General features: G+C 38.9%; 1 protein-coding gene across 1 annotated transcript in view; it reads left to right on the top strand.

Annotated features, from left to right (window-relative positions):
• Nucleotides 1-14,348, top strand: part of LOC114514810 (alpha-tocopherol transfer protein-like) — a 32,572-nt gene extending 18,224 nt beyond the window's left edge. Inside the window, 3 exon segments of the mRNA XM_036031675.1 lie at nucleotides 7,368-7,371; nucleotides 12,116-12,148; nucleotides 14,233-14,348. Of these exon segments, the coding sequence (XP_035887568.1) occupies nucleotides 7,368-7,371; nucleotides 12,116-12,148; nucleotides 14,233-14,348 (153 nt within the window).
• The last annotated feature ends 761 nt before the right edge of the window (nucleotides 14,349-15,109 follow it).

Below are 15,109 nucleotides of genomic sequence, written 5' to 3'. Positions count from 1 at the left end.
ACTGCTTTGCAAGGATGGAAATGTAGCTCAGCACCCACGTGGCAAACCAGTGGGGAGCGAGTGGGCATGCAGGACCACGCAGGCGAAGAACTTCTCCCTTTGGAAATCAGGCCTGCATTATACCTAGGTTGCTTTGTGACTTTCTCTTGCTAAAACTCCCTCACCCTGAGTTCAGGCAGCAAATGCTTACTGCGTATCTTTAAAATAACTTCCTGAAGCCTGTGCTAATTCTCCCAAGGACTGAAGTGTAACCAGACCTGTTAGTCTTATCTTTTCCTTGCATTTGCAACATTTTTTCCTTGTTAATCTGTAAGAAGTAATCAGTAACATCCCTTCCATTGCTACCTAAAGCAAACCTAAGTATAATGAATGAAAACCTTCTTTGATCTATGCTATTAGAAAGCCAATAAAAGCTTATCAAGGCAAGGATCAGGGCTCTCTCCCCTTGAGACAGTAGCCATGTGGTCCCTTTTCCTCCACAGGACTTGGTAGTCTGTGTGAATGTATCTCATTTCATCCATAACACCTCGGACACTGCGGGCTGGTGTGCACATCAGTATTGTGCCTTTAGATAGATTTAGCAACTAAAAAACATGTCAGAGTTGATTACCTGGAAATAAATTCATGCAGTGTCTATAAAAGCTTGAAGTGGTAGGCTAAATAATGACCTCCAAACACCCATACCAAATCCCTGGAATCTGTGAATGTTAGCTAATATGGCAAAAGGGATGTTGCAGTTGTGATTAAAGGTTTTGAGATGGACTACTCTGCAGGATTACCTGGGCAGGCCTGATGTAATTACAACAGTCATTACAAGAGGTACAGGAAGAGTCCAGGTCAGAGGGAAAGTCAATGTGCTGAGGGAAGCAGAGATTAGAGGGATGTGCTTTGAAGATTAAGGAAGAGGTCACAAGCCAAAGAATATAGGTTAGGAGTTGAAAAATGCAAGGAAGTGAATTCTCTTTAAGAGCTTCCAGAATAAAGTAGCCCTATAAACACTTTGACTTTAGCCCAGTAAAACTGATTTTGAACTTCTGGCCTCCAGAACTGTAAGTGAATACATTTGTGTTGTTCTATGCCACTAAATTTGTGGCAATTTGTTAAAATGACAATAGAAAACTAACATAGTTCCCTATCTGATTCTTGCTCAGTTACCCACCCCTATTAACCTAGCACTCATTCCTGCATGCATTTTGGAATTCTAACCTACTTATTTTATTGTATTATAAAACCTGTAATCCACTGGAAAAATATGTGCTACTTCTGGTGTATTTATTAAATGGTTCAGTTTTTCTGGATGAAGGTTTAGAAACATGTAACCAGATATTTCAAAATGATCATATTCATTGGTCCATAATTACATAGAAAGACCTCAATGCAAGAAGAGACATTACAAGGAAATAATAAAGATTAGAGGAAATAATAATCAAATAGAAAAATAAAAGAGAAAATAGACAAATGATCCTTTTTCAATAATGAATACCATAGTGGTGAATGTGTTAATTCACTAAATGGGAGGAACCTTTTTGCAAGGTATATGTGTAATATGCACTCTAAATATCTTACCATTTTATTTATGAATTATAATTCAGTAAAGCTGATTTTTAAAAAATTACAAAATATCTTTCAAAGGAACTAAAGACCTAAGTAAATCAGAAGACGGCCCATGATTATGGATCCGAAGACTTATATTGTTAAAGAGGGTAATATTCCTCAAACTGGTCTGCAGAGTCAATGCAATCCTTATGAAAATCTTAACAGCACTTTTTGTAGAAATTTCAAATGATCTTAATTTAAAACTCATACGGAAGCATAAGGGACCCAGAATAATCAAAACACTCTGAAAAAAGAAGGACAAAGTTGGAGGACTCATGCTTCTGAATGTTAAAGTGTAATACAGAGCCACAGCGGTCAGTGCAGTGTGGTGATAACATAAGGTTAGACACAGAACTCAACGGAATAAAGTGGACAGTACAGAAGTAAACCCTTTAATTTATGGTCAATGGGTTTTCAACAAGGGTGCCAAGACAATTCAAGGGGGAAAAGAATAATCTTTCAACAAATGGTGATAAGACGACTGGGTAGCCACATACAAAGAAATGACATTTGACACCTTTCTCATGCCATACACAAGATTAACTCGAAATGAACAATAGGCCCAAATATAAAGGCTAGAAATATGTATAACTCTTAGAAGAAAATATGGGAGTAAATCTTCATGAACTTGCACTAAGCAAAGCCTTCTTAAATATGACACTGAAAGCACAAGTGCCAAAATAGAAAAGTAAATTGAATTTCAATCCATTACAAAGTTTTGTGCTTCAAATGACACTATCAAGAAAGTGAAGAGACTCCCAGAGAGTGGGACAAAATATTTGTAAATCATGTATCTGGTGAGGGACTTACATCTAGAATGCTTAAAGGACTCTTACAGCTCACTAATAAAAAGACAAATAACTCAATTTAAAAATGGGCAAAAGAATAAGCATAGACATTTTCCAAAAGAAGAGATACAAATGACTACTAAGCACATGGGAATATATCAGCATAGTTGGTCATCAAGGAAATGAAAATCAAAATTATAATGAGTCACCACTTCACACCCATTAGGATGGTTATAATTAAAAGTCACATAATCAGTATTGGTGAGGATGAAGAGACATTAGAATCCTTAGGCATTGCTGGAGAGAATATAATATGTTGCACCCACCATGGGAAATAGTCTAGTGGTGCCACAAAAGTTAACTAGATGTAAACAGGACATTGTGTCAATACAAATCCAGTGAGAATTTTTCTTCCTTCCTTACCTCGCCCTTCTACCCTCCTCTCTTTCTGGACCCTTTGAACTATGGGCTGTAAAGAAGATGGTGTGGGGTGGGTGAATTTGTCAGTTCATTCCCATCTCCCTGCCTGCAGAAAGCCCCAGCTGGGTTTTTTAAAGTCAAATTCACAGTTTTGATTATTACATAAAATGAAACATTGTAATTTATAAATTGACAATGTTTTGGTGAAATTAAGTGATCATAGGAACTTTACTATCTGAAAATGTTCAAGAAGTCTCCTAGAGGTTGAGGAAGAATTTCTTCCAATGGACATATTGTAAAGTCACAGTGGGACACAGAAATGAAGTTTCCTTTTGAATGTCTTCCTTGAGCCTTGCTATTCAATACATTGTGTACATATATTAAAATTTTTCCATTGTAAGTTTAGTTCTATAATGTTGCATGCCCATCATTTTCTTACAGGTTTATTGAGATATAATTTGCATATAATCACCCATTTAAAGCATACAATATTTTTAGTGTGCTGGTATATTCACAGTTGTGAGACCATCCCGCAATAATTATTTGGGCATATATTTAACACTGACTCTTTCCCTTTTACTCCATGATATATACCAGGGTTTCTCAGCTTAGCACTCTTGATATTTTGGGCCAGATAATAATTTGTTGTCCCGTGCATCATAGGATGGAGGGTATTTAACAGCATACCCGGCCTGTACCCACAATGCCAATAACATACCACTCACGTCCTGTTGTGACAACCAGAAAAATCTTCAGACATTACCAAATGTCCCCAGAGGCATAAAATTATTCCTGGTTGAGAAACCGCTGACATGGATGATGTATTTTTCTCTAGTTGAACTCTGCCCTCTAAGCTCCTGTTTTGCTTTTTGTAGTCTGTGTTACATGCAAGACAGGTACTACACACAGTCACAGGTCATAGGAGATGCCCTCACTGCATCTCTATTAGTTCAAACCTGACAACCACTGCAGCTTCAGCTACTCTTCCTGAGCATCTGTTGCCACAGCGGTGTTACACCCTGTGCATTGTTTACAGCCAAGGTCCTACTGAGCCTTCTCAAGGACAGACCATGTGGCCAGCTCTCCTGGAGCTGAGCCGGAGGATACCTCCCTTCCCATTTGTTATACTCAGTTAGGGGGATCCCACGGCAGAGACCTCAGGCCTTGACTCTTAAATAACTGTTTGCTATGAAATCTTTGAGTTCATCCCCCGATCCTACAATGAACAGTCTTGTATGTCACTCCTTGAATTCTTAACCGTTATTTCCTTAGAATAAATCTCTGGGTCTAATGGCATGTACTTTGTTTGCCCAGTGCACTTGAATGTAGATTGCCAAATCATCTGAAAAGGTTGTGCCAATTTACACTTCCACCAGCGGTATGTGACAGTACTGATTTTCTAATACCTTCATCATCAATCATTTAGATCTTTCTACCTAATTTCAACCTGATACTAAAAACAGTATTTCATTGTTTTATTTCTTTGTGGGTTATGCAAGCTTCTTAAAGGTGCATGAATATTAGGTTTTTTAGAAATGTATTTGGAAGCATTTAAATTATGGAGATTTTATGTATTATAAATTTTATGTGGTATGAACTTTGGCAAATACTATTTTGAAGTAATGTTTGAGCTCAGTTGGCATTACCAATCTCCAGAACTAACTCAAAGGGCAAGACTCAGTAAACACAGTCCAGAGCTGGTCTTTGGATATTTACAACACTGGCTAATGTACTAAAGGCCACTTCTGAATAAACAGCAGATGCCTGATTGCCTCATTCCTTCTAAAAACTTCATATACAGACAATTATTCCTATTCCCAGAATAAGACGATTTATATAAATGATTTTTATATAACAGGAGAATTATACATTTACATAGATCTATAAAACAAGACAAATGGGCAATTTTCCCAGTCTTAATCTGATGTTACATAATAACTGTAGCACAGGTTTTGCCCTCCCTCATGGGAAAAGATTTCTCAAGAAGATTGGTTGAAATTAGGATCTCAGTGTTAACCACCCTTTTTATAATTATTTATCATAATTATAATTTGCACCTGAAATTGAGCAATGTGGGCCAAGGTTGTAAGCCAGCATTCCTAAGGAATTTGATGGTTCCTTTAACCCACTGTGGTTTGCAAGCACTTTCCTGTAGCTCTCTTTGATGGAATGAGCTCTAGGGTAACGTCAATAGCCAAAACAAAAACCCCAATTATATATCTAAAGCCTTACAAAACAAGTTTATGTGTTTATATGAACAAAATTCAGGCTACCAGATATTATGTTAACAGATGTTGACATAGGCTATTCTTATAATCACTTGTTCCCTAACCTGAGAGCATCTTAACAGAATTAAAAACTACCCACTGAGGATATCAATTCCTAAATTTAAGCTAAGCGGAACTTAGAAAGCTAAATATAATTTTTAAAGACAAGATTATTGAGCAAATCTCTTTTGAGTAATTCAGAGAGCTCCATGCTATCTCCTTGATCAAAATGACAGCTCATCAAGACAAGGGACAGATATTATGCGAAATTCATATTTACAAAATCTGTAGGTGAGGGAGATAAAATGGACTTCAGTTTAGTGGTTCTCAAATCCCCTGCAGTGTCTGTTACAAATCCAGATTTCTAGACTCCTTCCCTGGAGATTCTGATTAATATGTCGGCAAGGGACTGGAAATCTCTGTCCTTAAGAAAACACTCTGTATGGTCAAGTTTGGGAATACTGTCTTGTTCATCATTTGTTAAGTGGATAAGCTGGACAAAAACTCCTGGCTGGGTCAGAAATCATCAGAGCCTGCAAAAAATTAGTTGATGTCTAAATCTGAGCAGCGAAATATAGAACTTGCATAGCAACCCCCAACAAGTCCAATGAAAGGTTTAGTTGGCTCAGGCTATCAGGACTTGATGTTATACCTCTAAAGTAAAAGATCAAAACAGGAATAGACACTATAAACAGGAATAAACAGGAATAGCACGGTGAGCAGGTGCTAAAGTCATACTTTAGGAAGCAAGCGGAATCAAAAGCATGGGTAAAGTAAATGGTACCATTAGTTTATATGTCACTTATAAAGAAAAACAGTATGATATTCTGCTTTCTTATAATCCAAATACTTTATTTTACATTTATAGAAAGAGCTCTTTTAGACTTAATTAAAGACTTTTATTATAACAACTCACACACCCTCTGCAGTCCTCATGGCTGCCTTTTCGATGTGTGCAAATAAAATCAACTATGTCCCCACTGTGGCCTGGCTGAGAGCAATGACAGGAAGCCATTTAGGTGCAGTGCAAGTTTAGAGATCTAAAAGGTGGAAAAAGGTGTATCTCAGAAGCAATAAAACAAAGTTCGGGTTACTTGGGTTAGAGTTAGATTTCACTATTTGCAAGGATAGTAATCAGAATAAACTCCATGTGATCTTATGATCAATTAATCTGAAGGTATGGGTAAAAAAGCAACAGACACAATATTAGCTGATTTAAATTGGAAGTCAGGTAAATTAGGACTCAATGTCAGAGTCACAAAACAAAGAATATATGTGAACTCTTGACACATTGAAGCAAAATATATATTATGAATCTCTCTGACGGTGAGTAGATATTGAGAAAACAGATGGATGCTTGTTATCCTACATTTGTAGGATAACACACTTTTACATATATTTGTCTCATTTGATTGGACCTGTAAACATTCCTGTGTGGTAAAGGAAGGGGCCCCATTCAGAGAAGAGGAAGCTGAGCTTCCACCATGAGACACTTTATCTTAGAATCACACATCTGGTGAGAATCAGAATCTGATTCCAACCCTAGCTTCCTGACTCCAAAGCCCAGTGCACTTTGGCATGACCACAGGAACAACTGTATCATCTGTTATCACTGAATATGACAACCAGTCCGTGATTTGGTTCTGTGAGACCAGAGAGCCAAAGTCATGCACTTGAGTAAGCAGAGGCATTCTCAGATTCATTCTTAGTTGTTGGGTTTTACGTGCAATCAGGGTCAAATACCATGTCCCAGAGGGAGTGGTCTACACAATCATAATGTTCCTAACATGCCAGTGACCCAGGTAGGCAGATAGTCAATGCCAAGGACTGGATTTGGTTTTCGTGCCCAGCACCCAAAGGCTGAGCCACATTAGGTTTCATAGCAATAAGCTCAAGATACTGAATTTCCTCATTTTTAAATAGGGTGAGTGTGATCCACATTGCAGCACTGTTGTGAAGGTAAAGACAATGTATATAAAATATCTAGCACAGTATCCAACAAAGTGGTAGGTATTAGTAATACTAGTATCTATTCAATGGTTTTTTTTTTAGCTCATAATGATAGCTGCATTGATTCAATGTATATTGATTCAATGTATGTCATTTCTATATTAAACTAATAAAAATAATTTCACATTTGAGGCAACATAGAATGGTGATTAAGCACATGGACTTGTAATCGCAAACAGTCTTAACAGACTGATTACCGGCTGTGTAACATTAGGCAAGCTATATAACTTTTCTGTTCCTCCATTTCCTCATTTATAACATGAGAGTAACAGAATCTACCTTGTAGGATTGTGGTGAAAATTAAATGACATGATATAAACAGCTTAGAATATTCATTGGCATGTAATAGGGATACCTAAGTCTTTGTTTAAGTGACTCAACTTTCATATTGGCTTTCACACATCTCATTTTCAAATGAATGATTGACAGCAAGATTTCTAACGGGAACAATTTTTGCTTTTAGTAGCCTACATGATTCTTAAAGCACAGCTAAAGAATATTCATGGTTCAAAAGTGGACAATTAAGCACCCAGTCTACACATCTAAAAATAAAGACTCAGTTCACGGACAGATCGGGGCACCTTCACTGAGGGGGAAGCTGGGTCCTTTAGAGGACAGTTTCATTCTGCAACAGATGTACAGTACGAAGCTTTCCCTCAAATCAAGCCCAGAAGGACCTAGATCCACTGCTAATAACATGATTGCTATCAGAGTAACAGAGCAATGGGGAAAGCTTCTGATGGTTACCAGATATTACAAATCTAACCTGCAAAGCACCCCAATACCACCATGGCCTCCAGTCAGAATGGGGCTTATGGAGATCAAGTGATAGGTAGATTATTGACCTGAGTTTATTTTACAATGGATCTGGTGGGATGGAAGATTGGCCATTTCCTCTCTCACCAAACATATTATAGGAATAAACATATTTAGTATCTAGCAGAATCCACATATTGGTTTCCTGACCCATTAATTAAATTCTATTTTAGTAGAAAGAACCAAATACTGGCCCTTGAAACTGATTACTCTGCTCCTCATCCCCCTCTGCATCCATTCCCCTCCCCGGTAGTAAACCATCCCCATCTATCTCCCCGATAGTAAACCAAAAGCAGTACCACACTTTGAGATAACTGCAGAGATTGGGGCTACTTAATTCACCTCTTTGTTTAGTAATAGCCAGATGGGTCATAGAATATAACTGAATTTATTATAAACTTAATCAGATTGGTGATGTCAACTACAGCTAAGTTTCTAGATGTGGTTTTCCCACTGGAGTAAATAAACACTGTGCTATTGATCTAAATAAGGTTCACTCATTATTGTCAGTAATGATAATCAGAAGCATGTTGCTTTCATGCTGCAGAGATCATCCTCTGACCTCAGGGCTATGCAACCTCTTCTGCTTTATGATACAATGTAGCCCGGAGGACATGGCCACTTTGTAGGCCACAATGGTTGGCCAGGCAGGGTCCTGACCAGAAACAGCATCCTGATCAGAAAAGTACTCAAATTGGCTAATTTAGGATAGTTTCATAGAAGGACTATTTGCAGCAAAGGAATTGGAAACACAAAATCATCACCATCCTCAGATGTGCTGGGATGAATGGTGTCCCTCCAGAATTCATGTCCTTCCCAGAACCTCAGAATGTGAATTTATTTTGAAATAGGGGCTTTGTAGATGTAATCAAGTTAAGGTGAGGTCATATTTGATTAGGATGGTCTTAACCCAATGTGACTGGTGTTCTTATAAGAAGAAAAAGATGGAAACACAAGCACAAATACATAGGGAGAACTCCATGCAGTGCTGGAAGCAGGGACTGCAGTGATGTGGCTACAAACCAAGGAATGCCTAGGAGTGCTGGCAGAGACCCGAAGCCAGGAACCGGCATGGAGCAGGTTCTCTTTGAATCCTCCAACAAAGGAACTAATCCTTCCTATGTTTTAATTTTGACTTCTCTCAGAACTGTGAGAATAAATTTCTGTTGTTTAATCCACCTGGTTGTGGTACTTAGGTACAGCAGTCCCAGAAAACTAACACAGACCTGAATGGACACAGTAGTTATGGAAACCCAGAGAGAACAACCGTGGCTGTAAGGGAGGGCTGCCTGATAAATGCTGTGGCCTTCAGCAGAGCGGTATGGCCAATCTGCTGCAACCCTGTGGCGACGGAGCCACAAGGGAATATAACTCTGACCTGAAATGTTCCTCATCTCTGGCCACTGCATCCCATTGACCAAACACAACTGGGAGCCAGAGGGCAAGGATCATACCGAGGAAATAAATCAATCAACCTCATGGTGCACAGAATGAGATACAAGAGTAGAGGGTAAATCTGAGGTGAAAATGGAAAATTTTCAGCATGGGGGTCTGTTACATTACTAGGTGTTAACTGGGCCTGGTGAGAGAGCAGTCAACAAATGCTTTCATAAGAATGCTGCATTCCAGAGGACAGGAGATAAACCTCGTGTCACTTCAGGTGCTGCCACATGGCTGACATTTCCAGTCAGGGGAACCTTGAAATGTTTCCCTCTTAAGTAAGAGACAAGTTACTGTCCCTGCTTTTCCCCCTGTAGAGAAAGAAGCGCACAATTTGATTGGCCCCTATGGATTTTGGAGGCTGTGTGTTAACCCCATTTGCGTATGCTACTCCAATTCATTTAGCATTCAGCCGGCAGGCAGGCTGCTGGCGTTGAGTGGGGATTGAAGTAAGAAAAGCCTTGGCAGTAGGGCCAGGCTACATTGCCAACGTCCTGACATTTGGGCCTTATGCCTACACAGGGTCTGGAAATGTCCACAGTAGACAGTGATGACCCATTAAGAGAATCACAGTGCAGACCTCTAGGGTTTTTTGTTAAGCAATGCCTTGTTCTGTTCACAACACTTCTTCATTCAAAAAGCAGCTCCTGGTTTGCTGTTGGGCCTGAGTAGATTCAGTGGCCGATGATGGAATACCAAGTAATTATGTAATTTGAATTGCCCATTGTCAGCTGTGTGTTATCTGATCTACTGAGTTGTAAAATTGAATGTGTGCTGCAGCATTCTGTCTAGGTGAAAAGAATATATTCACAGCTGGGCCCTTGCAGATCAGGAAGCACAGGTAGATTTCATAAGCATGTAACCTAAACTCCTATAGTACCTGCCCCTACCACCTTGCCACCTTTCCTGGAACTCACATCTATGGTCTTATGGAAACTCCCTATACCCAGTTACTAGGGGAGGGAAAGCATGGCTTAGTTTGAGTGGGCTCAGCCTCAGAGAGCACCAGCTGGACATGTACAACTGCTTCACAACAGCAGTTTTACCCTCAGGTTTACCTTTGAATGACAGTGGTAAAGGACATTTTCTCAGAGGGCAGAACTTCAGATGGCATGTCTGGTTGTCAACCTCATGCTGGAGGAGAGAGGGCCTGAAATATGCATCTACTTTGATCTGTGGGAAGTGGCAAAGGGGACCTGGAAAGAACAGCACTGGAGAACTGGCCAGGAGGCCACGGGAAAGATATTGTGGATGTACCTCTTGAGATGGGCACAGACTTTGAATATAAATTCCCTTTGATAACAAACTTCACACAGGGTGTTTTGGGTCAGAGGCAAAGTTCTTATTGAATACTCTACAGTAAATAATAAGTGGGTCAGTTCCTCTTGCCCCAGACCATAACTCCAGGGTAACTCATGTGAGCTAAAGGGAAATTCTCTTACTAAAGTGGCTGAACTCCTCCACCAGAGAGTGTTGAGGAAAAATAATTTTTCTCTTTACATAGAAGGGAAAAAGGAAGCTGTCATTCTTACCTACTTCCATGCTTTGGTATGTAAATCAAAGCTGTCAACCCTGGCTGGTGTGGTTCAGTTGGTTGGAGTGTCATTGCATAGGCCAAAAGTTCGATTCCTAGTCAGGGCACATACCCAGGTTACGGGTTCAATCCCTGGTCTGGGTACATACAAGAAGGCAACCAATAGATGTTTCTCTCTCACACTGATGCTCTTCTTTTTCTCTCTCTCCCACCCCTCCTCCTCTCTATCTAAAAGCGATAAAAATATATTTAAAAAAAAAACTCTCTAGGAGCCAAATAGATTCACTAGTCTCTCTAGTGTCTCTCACTCCATCTCAGCTTTTCCTATTTAGAGACTCAGCTATCGACCCATTGATTACTTGGAACTTCTTCCTTCAGGAATGCAGGTATATGTCCTCATAGAAAAGTTACACATTTCATACATGGATATCTCCTAGCTCCCAACCTCTCCCCTTGAAAAAGTAAATTCTTAGGAGAAAGTTCCAGTCTTGCTGGCACAGTGGGGGCTTCACTTAGGAACTCACATGTAGTCATTTGACTTTCTCCAGGAGATAAGAGTTTTACTAGCCTTTCAGGTCAGGGCAATTAACTGGACACACGGCTCCTTATCTACTTCTCATGGTATGTAAAGATGTTTCTGTAGGTCTAGGACTTTTTGTAGGAATGCTGAGCAATCCAGGAAAATTTTATTTACCTATGGACATATCTTAAGGTCAAAAAGTATCACAAAGAAATCTTTAACATCATTCAATAGCCTTATTTTTGGTAGTATTATTGATATTACCAATTTTAAATTTTTACATAAAAATTATGTGATTAAAACAAATAAGTAATTATGTTAATGTCAATAAGTGGCACATTTTCAGGGTACAAAACAGAGATAAAGTATAACATCAACAAAAATTAGTAATAATGTGGCAATTCTAATTTGATTAGGAAAAACTAGTATGAACTCATGACATATTTTCTACTTAAAAAAGTATTTTATGCCTCTCTCCACTAAAAACACTCAGTCACTAGGACAATCCAGCTGAAATGAGCAGTTGTGGGAGTGAGTCCCTTTGCCCCTTCTAATCACTGCTCACCCCCACAGGGACCCACCACCCAGATCTCTAACACACAACAGCTCTGCTAGGTCTTAAGCTTGTTGTTGTGGGAGTGATGCGGTACAAACGCTTCTTTGCCTGTCTTCCTCACCTTGACCTTGTTTCTGAGATGCATCCATTTGCTGTGTCCACTTTCAGCTTGTCCATTCTCACTGCACACATTACTTGGCTGTATCAATACACTACAATTAGTTAATCCTTTCAACTCTTGGTGGGCTGTTTCATTGTTTCTGACTTGGACTATAACAAATACAGGTCCTATTTTTATGTTTTTTATTGAATATGTGATATATTTCAGTTGAACATATGTGTTCTATGCAGATTTGCAGACATATTTGTTATAAATGCATCATACATGTGGAAGTATGTTCATATATGTAGGAGAGACACTGCTGGTCATAGGCAGGAATATTTTATATTTTCAGCTTTAATAAATACTGCCAACCAGTTAATGAAAACAACCAAGCATTTATATTACCTTTTCTATAAAAACTGAATTTCAGGTTAGCAAAATAGTTCATAAGGGAAAGTTTCTATTCATAGAAAAACTCCTTCTAATAAATGAGCAGAGAATGATAAGTTAGAAGATGACCATTTGCAATCCCTAGTAAAACCCTGGGCCTAACCCTGAAACCACTGGGTAGAAGGGAAGATGGATTAAGGCAACACCATTCAAACCAATTAATATGAGCACATGAATGGGGGAGAACACGGATACTATGTCTGACCTCGTGTGATATACAAGGAATAGTCATCTCATGAAATAATCTTGCCAAAGACTGAACCTAAAGCTAATCAAACCTCTAGATCTAACTGTCATTTATAGAAAATGTGGGGGGAAAAGGGAAAGATTCAATATCACAAAGAAGCAATCAGCCAAATCTAGAACATGGTAACATCCTAAGGAAAACTGACCTGGTTCCTCCAATGGATTAATGATATTAAAAAAAAAAAAAGAGGGGGCTATTCTTAGCACTTAGGCTTACCACCCAGATGTGATGTATGGATTAATGTGCATTTTACTTTGAATAACTTAAAAGAAATATTTTTGAGACATTCAGAGAAATTTGAATATAGATTGGGTATTAGAGAATATTAGGGAATTGTTGCTAATATTTTTAGTTGTAAGAAATGGTATTGTGGAGTGTTAAAAAAGAAAAATGTACATTAAAGTATTTACCAGAAAAATGGTATGATATATTGGTTTTCTTTAAAATATTTTAGCTTACTAAAGAAGTAGGAGAGGCAGACATATAAGATTGGCAAAACAATGTTGATTGCCGAAGCAAGCCATACATTAATTCTCATTATTATTCTCTGTGTATGTTTTAAAATTTTTGTGATAAATACAACTTTAAAATGTTTAAAATGAGTTTCCTTAGTGATATAATATAGAACCTGTGCCTCACTAGAAAACCGTGCATTGTGTAGACTCTGGCCGATACCCTCTGGATCGCCTGATTCTAATTCCACCTGGGATACTGCACGAGCCTGTAAATTGTAGGTAACAGATAGCAATGGCAAACAGTTCCTAAGAGCCTACAAATTCTGTCCTACCTGGTACACTTTCAGTTGACCTCCCTTTCTCCCTGCAGAAGTTATTTTTGCCACAATTTGCAACTTTGTTTCAACACCCTTTGCTCCCTATAAATGTGTGCTATTTTGATTTCTTCTTTGACTCATGACATCTGCCTGATTATTTGCTTACAAGTTATATAAAATCTTTAACATGTGTTAATTTTTATATCTGTCCTAATTTACTCCCTTTTAAAAGTTATCTCTTAACAACAATAAATAGTATTTCTGTCTTTCTTGTAAAGCTTAAATTCATTGGTGTATTTATGAATTATTATGTGCTAATGAATAATAAACCATTTCAGCATAAATTGTAGGCTAGTTGTACAAATATGAACCAACGTTTCCTTCCATTTTTGTTTTTATTTCCTCGTACCATTAGTTCCAGAAACCCCTTTGAAACCTTTGTGCTAGAGGTCTGCTGGATGCATTTGCAGTGAGCATGAGAATTCAACAGAATAAAATATGAGCACAGCGAAACTGAAAACACTACAAAACAAAAATAGAGTAGCATCTCCTGAAAACTCATGCCAAGAATTCTAAAAATTTTATGTATGTGGATCCAAGATACATTGTTGGAACACACAAGCATGGTCTGCATTATTTAACAAAAAGTGATCCCTCTTTTCTTCAGTGCCTCTAACCGCAGGCGCTGGAATTGCTTCACGTTTCTGTGACAGGTACCCACGGCTACCTGCTGCCTCTTGCGGATTCAGGAGCCGTCTGCCATGGCAGGGTGGGCTCCGAGTTGGATCCATTTTCATTGCCCTCAAAGGCAATTGGCTCAATCAATTAGTAAACATTCTTTTGTGTTTTCACAAATGCAGAATAACAAATTTTGGACTCTTTATGCACATATAGCTTACTTCCATAAAAGGCTACTGAAACTGATATTATAGCTGTGTCAATGAGCTCTCACTGAACTTTCTGTCCAATTTCAAAAAATACAGATACTAATTGCTAAGAACAAGTAGAAGAATATGCTGAAAAAATGAGAAAGAAAATATGAGATATATATGCTATCTTGTTAATTTACTTTTAAACACTTTAAACTTCTGGAGAAGACTGGCTTCCCTTCTCTCTCCTTCACCGGGCCGGCTTTCCCAGTGCAGCCCCCAAGGCCGAGCAACTGTCCTCCCTCTGTGAAGCCTGGCACGTGTCCTACCTAAGCAGGGCCAGTCTTCCTCCGCTCTCTCGCAGCACTTTCCCCCTGCCTCTGTCACACCGGTTTTCACGTTGAATTGTAAACTTTTACCCCAACAGCTTTCCAGGTCACCCCAAGTAAAGATCAAAGCTCTTTCCCTCCCTTGCAATAGCCTTCCCATTGGACTCTGATTATGTCTCCTATTGGCTTCCTCGCTGCCCCAGAACAGGGCCTGGTATCCCAGGTGTCCCTGGGCCAGCTTCCTAGTCTCATACAGGAGTTTATTTATTCACCATTGTCAGTGCTATGAGGGAAAGGGGGAAGGGGGGAGAGGGGAAAATGGAAAGGAAAAAAAGATTCCCTAAGAGATTTGAAACATGCCAGTCAACGTAGGCAAACTTTTTGACATCTCC

The sequence above is a fragment of the Phyllostomus discolor genome, chromosome 7, assembly GCF_004126475.2.
Source record: "Phyllostomus discolor isolate MPI-MPIP mPhyDis1 chromosome 7, mPhyDis1.pri.v3, whole genome shotgun sequence".
NCBI classification, from domain to species: Eukaryota; Metazoa; Chordata; class Mammalia; order Chiroptera; family Phyllostomidae; genus Phyllostomus; species Phyllostomus discolor.
Note: the sequence above shows the minus strand (reverse complement) of the source record. Positions and strands in the feature narration are given on the sequence as shown.